The sequence below is a fragment of the Fukomys damarensis genome, unplaced genomic scaffold, assembly GCF_012274545.1.
Source record: "Fukomys damarensis isolate Sample0158 unplaced genomic scaffold, DMR_v1.0_HiC HiC_scaffold_19, whole genome shotgun sequence".
NCBI classification, from domain to species: Eukaryota; Metazoa; Chordata; class Mammalia; order Rodentia; family Bathyergidae; genus Fukomys; species Fukomys damarensis.
In genome coordinates this window covers 63,393,348-63,402,423 of record NW_022900931.1, presented here as the reverse complement: position 1 = coordinate 63,402,423, position 9,076 = coordinate 63,393,348, and the positions used below count along the sequence as shown (strand labels likewise).

The window sequence follows — 9,076 nt, the reverse complement described above, 5'->3', positions numbered from 1 at the left end:
TGGGTATCTAAACTCAAATGCCAAGGGGTAGCTGCTGCCCAACACTATCAAATGCTAATTATTCAGAATAACGAAAAATGAAATGAATTCAATGAGGGGTAAAGAATTACCCCAGAGTCAAAGGGAGGAATGGTAAAGAGACCTCCTGTAAATAGCCTGAAACCTACAGAATGTTAAGGAACTGCAGAATAACCCCTGTCTTTCGCTTCTGTAATTTGCTTTGCTTTGCTTGTTTCTTAGGACAACAGTACCAGAGTTTTATCATTAACTACAAAGCTTGAAGGCACGTAGCCCCAGTTTAAAATGTTATAAGATTAACAGATGCTGGAGGTGCTTAGCCTCATCCCCAGGGTGGGACCAGATGCTCAAACTGAGATAACAGTCGCCATACCTTGCAAGCAAAGTACACTTAGACCCTAAACCCTATGCTTTTTGTAAATCATATAACTATAAGAGTTAAGATGAAAGGAATATCACCAGTCCTGCTTTCCTAACCCCGACCCCCATCTTGTGGGCTAGAATAGCTAACTAGGTGAATCCTAAAGATAAAAATCCTAACCACAAAGAAGATGCTATGTTTACATTAAAATTAAGCTGTCTTATGACCATGACATCTGTGATGGGCATCAAATGAACTGGAGTGTCTTATCGAGCTACCTAAAATGAGGTCATGATGATAAAACTCCTATAAAAGGCAGATTGTAACCCAGCCCGGAGTCGGTCACATGGCACAGTTCTTGGTGCAGGCCGACCCTTTGCTAGCAAAGTAAACATTTTTGTTTTACCCACTTTTGTGTCTCTGTGTGTCACTTACCAGTTCCTTCTGTAGCAGTTTGATCTGGAGTACAGCAAAAACAAACAAACAAACAAACAAAAAAAACCCAACCAACCAACCAAACAACGACAACACTCCCGCTTCAGGCGAGTGCCATGCTGCAGGCCTGTAATCCCAGCTACTAGGGAGGCTGAGGCAGGAGGGTTAAAAGTTTCAGCCTGGCCTGGGCCACTTAGCCACTCTTGTCTCAAAGTGAGATAAAAAGGGCTGAGCTGAACTCCTGGGTTCCATCCCTGCACCCCAAGAACAGGCTTGTAAAAAGGGCCCAGGTGCCACTGCCTGACACGGGCTACACTGGGCGTCCTCCTAACCTTGGGATATGCCCTGTGCATGCCTGGATGCCCGCACGCACACATGCTCGTGCCCTCCCCTGCCATTGTGGGTCTACTGCCCCATCTGTGACTTGGGTGGCTGTTTCCTGATTTCTGTGCCCTGATGGCAGCTTCTGGCTGGGGTAGGTACCAAGCTGCCTCACCCCAGGAGCCCTGGTGTCTCACAGGAGGCTCCAGACACAGCCTAGAGAATTGGGGGCTGGGGGAGCCAGAGCAGTGACCTGGGCCTGTGCGGAGGGACAGCCCCTCCCGTGCTCTCTAGGGCCACCTGCTCGCAGGGGCACGGGGTGGGAGTGATGTGGACACGGGGCTCAGAGCAGGGTGGGGAGTGTGCCAGGCAGGAGGCCCAAGGGAGCCCCAGTTCCCCAGCCCAGCTCCTGGCCTGTCAGCTGCTGTCAGCCCTCCTTGTCCGTCTTGTGCTGTGCTCATATTTTCTAGTCAGAATACAGAGGTTCTGCTGTGCCCAAAGCAGCCCAGGTGGAAGAGATGGGAGACGGGAAGGACAGCATGCCCCTTTCTAGATAGTGAGCTCCCTGTCATGAGGGGAAACCAAGGGAAGGGACAAGCATTTTGGTGTGCACTGAGTGAGAGTATGTGTTGGGGGGGTTCCGGTGACTGGTTTAAATGTACTCATTCCTCCCTATTGGGCTGTGGACAGCACACGTTTAGCTTCAAATGGCTCCAGTTCAAATTCTGGTTCTGTCTGTGAGCTTGGGCAGCTTGCTTGATTTCTGGGCCTCATGATCCTCATCTGTGAAATGGGGGTAATAGTACTCCCCAAAAAATGAGTGAAATCTGCCCATAACTACATGCACCTCAAAAATAGAATCTCAGCTGGACATGGTGGTGCGCGCCTGTAAACCCAGCACTCAGGAGGCAGAGGCAGGAGGATCACTGTGAGTTCGAGACCAGCCTGGGCTCCATCCTGAGTTCAAGGCCAGCCTGGACTACAAAGCGAGATCCAGTAGCAGTGATCCTATTTTTCTGTTTGTTTTTTGAGACAGGGTCTTACTACCTAGCCCACGCTGACCTGGGATTTGAGATCCTCCTGTTTCAGTCTCTTAAGTGCTGGGATCACAATGTCTGGCTGAAGCAAAGGCCTTCATGCACACGGTCCACCTCATTATCACTGTTACTGTTATTTAAACCAGGCAGACGTGTTTTGCACGGAGTGGCTGGATGGATGCAGTTCACAGTTATCAGGAGTTGGGGGCTGTGGGCTGAACTGCGCATGCCCCAAACCCTCACAGTCCAGATCCCGGGTGCCTCCGAAGGTGACTATTTGGACACAGGCAGGGTCTCCACAAAGGTGACTCAGCTAAAATAAGGCCCTTCAGCTGGCCCTAAAGCAGTTCGGCTGTTGTCCTTACAGGAAGGGGAAGCCAAGCGTGTTGGTGCACACCTATAATCCCGGCACTGTGAAGGTCCTGGGTTCCGTCCCAGTGCTGCACACACACGCACACACACACACACACACACACACACACACAAAGGGGAAATGCAGACACAGGCATGTGTGGGCCATGGAGGGAGATGAAGGCAGGGAGGTGGCTACAAGTCAGGGACCGTGGACTCAAGCTCTGCAGGAAGCTCAGGAGCCAGTGCGGGGGGGCAGGCACCCCTCCCATCCTGGGCCAAAAGCAGCCTGAACTTCAGCCTCAGGAATGTGGAGACGTAGGGTGGGATGCCCAAGGAAGGACAGGTGCTAACAGCCACAGCACTTTTTTGGTTTTTTTTGGTACCGGGAATCAAACTTGGGACCTTGCACTTGCTAGGCGGGTGGCGGCACCACTGAGCTAAGCATGTCTTTACTTATTAGTTATTTTCTGCAGTACTAGAGATTGAACTCAGGGCTCTCTTACTGAACTACACCTCAGGCCCCTTTAAATTTTGACACAGGGTCTTTCTAAGTCACTAAGTTGCCTAGACTGGGCTTCAACTTGTGATCCTCCTGCCTCAGCCTTCCAGAGTGCTGTGATTGCAGCTGTGATTGTGAGCCACCATGCCTGGCTGGCAGTGCCATCCTGCAGGTTGTCAGTGGCAGTCACACTCTTCCCTTTCTGCCACACCACATCCAGGGGCCGCGGCTCTGCCTTGAGAATGTCCCCAGCATCGCCACCTCAGCTGCCTCCTCCAGGGCTCCGCTGGGAGGTCACTCTCACCCCTCAGGGTCCATTCCCTACTAGGGAGGCTGAGGCAGGAGGATGGGAAGTTTGAGGCTAGCTGGGCAATTTAGTGACATAGCTTGACCCTTTCTCAAAAAAAAAAAAAAAAAGGGCTTGTGATGTAGCTCAGTGCCAAGGCCCTGAGTTCGGTTCCCAGGACGGGGCCAGGTAACACCCCAGACCCCTCGCAGAGTCAGGGCTCTCCTGCTGTGGCTCTCAAATCCCTCCTTTCTCCTTGGCCCAGCGCCTCATCTCTGGCCAAGTCTCCCTGCTGCTCAAACCTCCGTGGCTCCCCAGTGCCCGGAGACAAATTTGAAACTTACTCTCTTGTCTGGGAGACCCTGGGTGACTGAGTGGGAGCGTGGATGGATGGACGAAGCGAAGGGAACGGTGGGGTCCTGCCCCGGATCCTGGGCCGGACCCGGGACACGCGCGGCTTCCACTCTGCGACCGCTGCTCCTGGGCAGGGCGCTGTCAGCAGCGACCGAGGCCGGGCAGGGCGGCGCTCTACTTCCCCCTGGCGGCCACAAGGAGGAACGCGGCTCACTCTGCCCCGGCCTTGTCCTGGAAGTTTGGCTCCCTGCCTGGATCTTCTGTCTTCTACTAATTCTGGCGCCTCGACCCGCAGCACATCCAGAGCCCCGCCTCCTCCACATGTACTGAGCCCGGCTTCCCAGCTGAGCTCCTGGTCTCCTCCATCCTAAAGCTCCAGGACAGCTCGCTGTACTGTTACTGATTCATCTGTGTTGAATCTTAGTTTTTGTTTATCATGAAGTTATTTCGACACTGGGCCTTGAATCCAGGGCCTTTGCATTGAGCTACATTCCCACCCTTATCTATTTAGCTATCATTTATTTATAATTTAAAATAGGGTCTTAGTGAATTGAGAAACTGCCCACACTGGGTTCGAGTTGGTCTCCTGCCGCAGCCTCCTACAGTGCTGAGATTTTTATTTATTTATTCTTTGGTCTTGTTATGTACCCCAGGCTGGCCTCAACTCGTGGCATTCCTCCTGCTTCAGCCTCACGAATGCTGGGATTGCAGGTGTGCATCACCACGTGAGGCTGGAACTTTTATTTTTGAGGTATACTTTTTTCTTTTTGGTACCAGGGATCAAATTCAGGTCCTTAAGCTTGGGAGGAAGGCAGAGGAACCACTGAGATAAATCCCCGGCCCCCTCTTGGAACTTTTATTTTATTTTTATTGCCTCTTTTTTTTTTTTGTACCGGGATTGAACTCGGGTCCTTGTGCTTTCGGGCAGGCACCAGAACCACTGAGCTAAATCCCCAGCAGAGCTTTTATTTTTTAAGATATTTTTTTGTTTTTGTTTTTTTGGTACTTACTGGGATCAAACTCAGGACCTTGCACATGAGAGGCAGGCATGGCACCACTGAGCTAAATCCCCGGGGCCAAAAGGTATTTCTTAAAGTAGTTTTTGTAGCGAACTCCTTCAACAGCTAAGGAACCCTAGCCTGGAGGTCAGGGTTAGGGTTAGAGAAGGGAGTGGCCCGGTGGAAGGGTGGGAGGAGGGTGGCAAGGGAGGCAGAGCCACAAACGGCCTGAGGTGGGCGGGCCCTGGCCCAAGGCAGAGGGTAGAGGGGCTGTGACCCTCGGGACAGATGATCTGGGCCAGACGCTGAGTGTAAAAAGCTCCCGGGGTGCGATGTGGCGCCGGGAAGGGGAGGAGGCTGGTGGCTGCAGGAGGCGGCACATGTGGGGTGAGGCTGGGCCAGGGAGGTGCGGCCACGTGGAAGGTGCACAGGCTGCCGGGAAGGGGACTGTGACAGCCGGCTGTCTCTGGCTTGTGGGTGAGCTGAAGATGGACAGGTGTGGAGAAGGGGTTGGCAGCTGGGCTGTGGGCTCTCACTGGAGCCCGTGAGTGGAGGGCACAGGCCGGAATCCACGAGGGATTCTAGTCTCACGGGAAGGGCACGGAGCACAGATCTGTCAGGTCAGGCTCGGACCCCCGGGAGGAGCCCAGGCTGAGGCTGGGTCCCAGGGAGGTCGAGGCGCGTGTCTGAGGGCCACCTGGCCGACAGCCACAGCGAGCAAGCGGGGGTCCCCAGCACCGGGGCCCCTTGTGCGGGACCGGTTGCCCGGGCAGGCCGTGGATTCTGAGCCTCTGGCCTTGTCCTCAGTGGCCGGGTAGAGGCATCTGACTTTTTACTCCTGCTATGGGTAAGGTGAAGGGGCAGGGTTTTTGTTTTTTCAGGATCTTGCACATGTGAGGCAGGTGTGGCGCCACTGAGCTAAACCCCTGGGCCCAAAAGATATTTCTTAAGTGGGTGTGGGGTCCCTGTCCAGGCGCACCTGGACTAGGGTCATGGTGGGGAGAAGGGAGTGGGGCAGATCACTCTGACACTGGAAGGCTGAGGCGGGAGGGTTCCAAGGACAGATGGAGATGTAGCACCATGTGGAGGTCTTGGGTTCCATCCCCACTCGGCAGGGCTTCTGTGGGAGCCGCCTGGGGGGCAGGGAGCACTGCGTTCCTCCACTCAGAGACCCCAGCTGCGCCCCTGGCGCCAGCACCTCCCTCTGCACCGCCGCCCTCACCGCCTCACTCTGTCCCCCACAGACAGGGCACCTGACCCGAGTGGGGACTCTGGATGCAGGGACCGGAAGAAGGTGGCCCTTGGGGTGGGGGGTGCCGCCCCGGGAGGAGGCCCCTTTATCTCTCCGGTTTGGTTTTTTATAAGATTGATTTATTAACTATGATACATTTCACATAAGGCCTTTTCAGTTTTTTACACCATTCCCATTGAGACAAGTACAATACTTGGTAGCAAATACATGATTTTAAAAAACAAAACCAAACAAAACACCTCCTGCAGAGATGCCTCAGCCTTCGTGAGGGCTGACCATGCACTAATCAGGTTGGAGCCTCAAAAACCCACGACGTGTTAAAGAAAAAAGTGGAAATTAAGCCAACATTCCTAACACCAACTAGAAGAGGTGCTGGTTAAAGCCCCTAAAATACAAGAAATAACTGTTATACTTTCTTTACATACAGTTCTCCACTTTTGCTGAGAAACAGAATTTTGGGCACACGGCCAGACTACTAACACATTTCAATACCATTAATATGCTTTTGTTTTTCTCAGGAAACTCAAAATATTTGTTAATTCAACATATATAAAGATCATTTAACATGTGAAAATACAAGTACCAGAAAAATAAGCTGGCAGCAGCACTATTCCAAATTTTCAAACAAGTTTTATTCCCATACAGTTTGGAGACATTTCTTTTTAAAATGTACACAGGGAACATGATTCCTCGATGCAAACAATAACTTACGCCTTGTCTTCACTGCGCGGAAAGCTGTGGTCGAGTGGACGGGGTGGCCAGGAGGGCACAGCAGGTGCCACCCCAGATGGCTCTGAGGGGTCCGTCCTCCCCAGGCCCAGCCCGACCCGGCCCAGCCACCTGCCTGGACAAGGGGACCTTCCCGGCCACTGCAGTGCAGCGAGGCTCACAGGACAGGGGAGGGAGCACAGCCAGAGAGGACACGATGACAACATGCTGCAGCCGACATACCGTCAGGTTTTGGGGGGCTGGGGGGGAGGCCCAGGGAGTCTACCGTGGGGACCGCAGCCACCGCCACAGCGCTCCTGTGACGTCACCCTCGGCCGCAGGGCCTCTGGGGCAGGGAGACTCAGAAGCACTGATCTCGTGCTCCTCCCGAAAATGCCCAGTGATGGCACGTGACAGGGCGACGTGGTGCAGTGACACCGACGTGACACCGGCCACCCTCCCTGCAGCAGCTGGGGGCCAAGCAGAGTGGCGTCAGATCCAGCGCACCACCCGGGCGTCATGGGCAGGGGCGGTGCCGCCCCACTCCCGTCCTGGACGGAGACCACACGGAAGCGCTTTCCGGAGCTTGGGGTCCCAGTGGACTGGAGGGCGGGCAGCGTTCTGCACATCGTCAGGCTGTGCCCAACCAGCCCGACCCGGGGTGACGCTCAGACCCCGCTACCGTGGCACGGAGGGACGGTCTGTCCTCCGGCCCCCAGCCTGGAGGAGTAGCAAGGAGGCCAAGGTGGAGAAGCGGAAGTGAGGGGACGATGGCAGCTCCGGGCCGCTCTGCCTAGTGCCAGCTTGGACACCTGCCCCAGGAGGACGCGGCGGCCCCAGGGATGGCGGCCCGGCCCAGCAGGGGATGTGGCTGCCTTTGCCTGTTCACACAAGTCCCGTGCTGCCCCAACTCCTTGGCCGAGCGAGACTAGGAAGTAGAGAGCTTAAACGATACCCAGGCTCAGTGCTGCAGGGGTTTGAGAGCCACAGGCCAGGCTGCCAACCTCGGCTGACAGGACACCTGCCCACCTGCATCTCCACAGGGTCTGTACCTTGGGCTTGATTTGGATTCGCGTTCTTGGGAGGGTGGTGCGATTGCAGGCTAAGTTAGTGTTTCCAAGCACCTTATTTGGTCCCAGGAACTGGAGACACGGCCAGCTTATCCAAAGGGGGACCTGGATGGGAGGTGCAGGTGGGGGACATTCCTCCTACCCCGCCAGGCCCCTTCGAACTTGCCACACAAGCTGCTTCTAAAGTGCAATGACAGGCCCCGGGGTGGGGCGGTGCAGGGCCCTCTGCCCCAGTCTCCCAGGCCCAGGGACCTTAGTGTTAGGTGGTGGCCGTCATGAGGATGGACCCTTGGGCGGTGGGGACAGCCATCTAGCAGAACTGCTGTGCTGGAGGGGCTCATGGGTTATCTGGGAGGACCAGGCTGTCGGACGGGCAGGGGGCTGTGCCCTCCACTCCCCTGCGCCCTGCACGAAGGATTCCTGTGTAGGCTGCGTGGATCACCATTTCTTCAGTGCCCCACGCCAGCCCATGTCCAGATGTTCCCACCGTGGCCGTCCCCAGCCAACCCCGAGTCCCGGCCAGGCTGGCACGAAGGAGTGGTGCCTCCGCAGGGCAGCATCGGGAGCTCCCCCGAGGGCTCAAACCATCTTCTTAGGGCCAGGGCGCCCCCACCGCCTGCCCTGGCCGTGGTGTTGTTTCCGGGGTGTCTTCCCCGTCCGTCTCACTCGTTCCAGTGGTGCTCTGCTGGGAAGGGAATGTGTCCAGAAGTCCTGAAGCGGATGCTCGGCTGGGGAAGGCACGGCCTCTTGGTCCAGGCTTGAAGCTCTCCTCCCACGGTTCTGACTGCTGGGCAGACACCCCGCACGGACCTGGGGCGCCAAAGCTCCCAAGGACCCCTCACCCCAGCGTGTGTGCAGATGTGAAGAGGCGGAGACCAGAGGGATGGGATGTGTTCTCTCTAGGGTGCAGCCGGCTGGGCAGCCTCCTCTCAGAACACCTTGCTCCCCGGGCAGAGGCTGGGATCTGTCCCAGGAGCGGGCACCACAGAAGCAGGTGGCACCCTGAGGCTGGCGTGTGCAGATGGGCGGACAGGGCCCGTCCACAGAGCTGCCTGCAGCCACCAGGCCCGCGGTACAGGGCTCAGGGTGCCTGAGAGCCTGGCCTGTGGGGACCGCTGACTGGTGCCACCGCTCAGGTCTTGAGAAGGACAGGGGCGGGGACCTCTGGCCCTGCCCTGCCCTGCCGAATTGGTTTTGTCCCAGGCCGAATGCCACCCCGCCAGGGAGAAGACTGGTTCTCCTGTCGCCCCACGTCCTGGCGGCTCACAGCGTGTGTTCGGCTTGCAGCTGGGAGGGGAGCAGGGGCTGCATCGGAGACTGGGGGGGGGGGGGTGGGGACTGAGGGGGTGACGGCTGGCCCGTGGTGGTTTTCCCTCGGACCGG

General features: G+C 56.2%; 1 protein-coding gene across 1 annotated transcript in view; it reads right to left on the bottom strand.

The window, feature by feature from the left end:
• Nucleotides 1–6,024: 6,024 nt before the first annotated feature.
• The window catches only part of Arhgap35 (Rho GTPase activating protein 35), a 69,400-nt gene continuing 66,348 nt past the window's right edge, over nucleotides 6,025–9,076 (bottom strand). Inside the window, exon 6 of the mRNA XM_033765870.1 lies at nucleotides 6,025–9,076. This exon is cut by the window's right edge and continues 304 nt beyond it. Within this exon, the coding sequence (XP_033621761.1) occupies nucleotides 8,957–9,076 (120 nt within the window). The 3' untranslated portion in view covers nucleotides 6,025–8,956.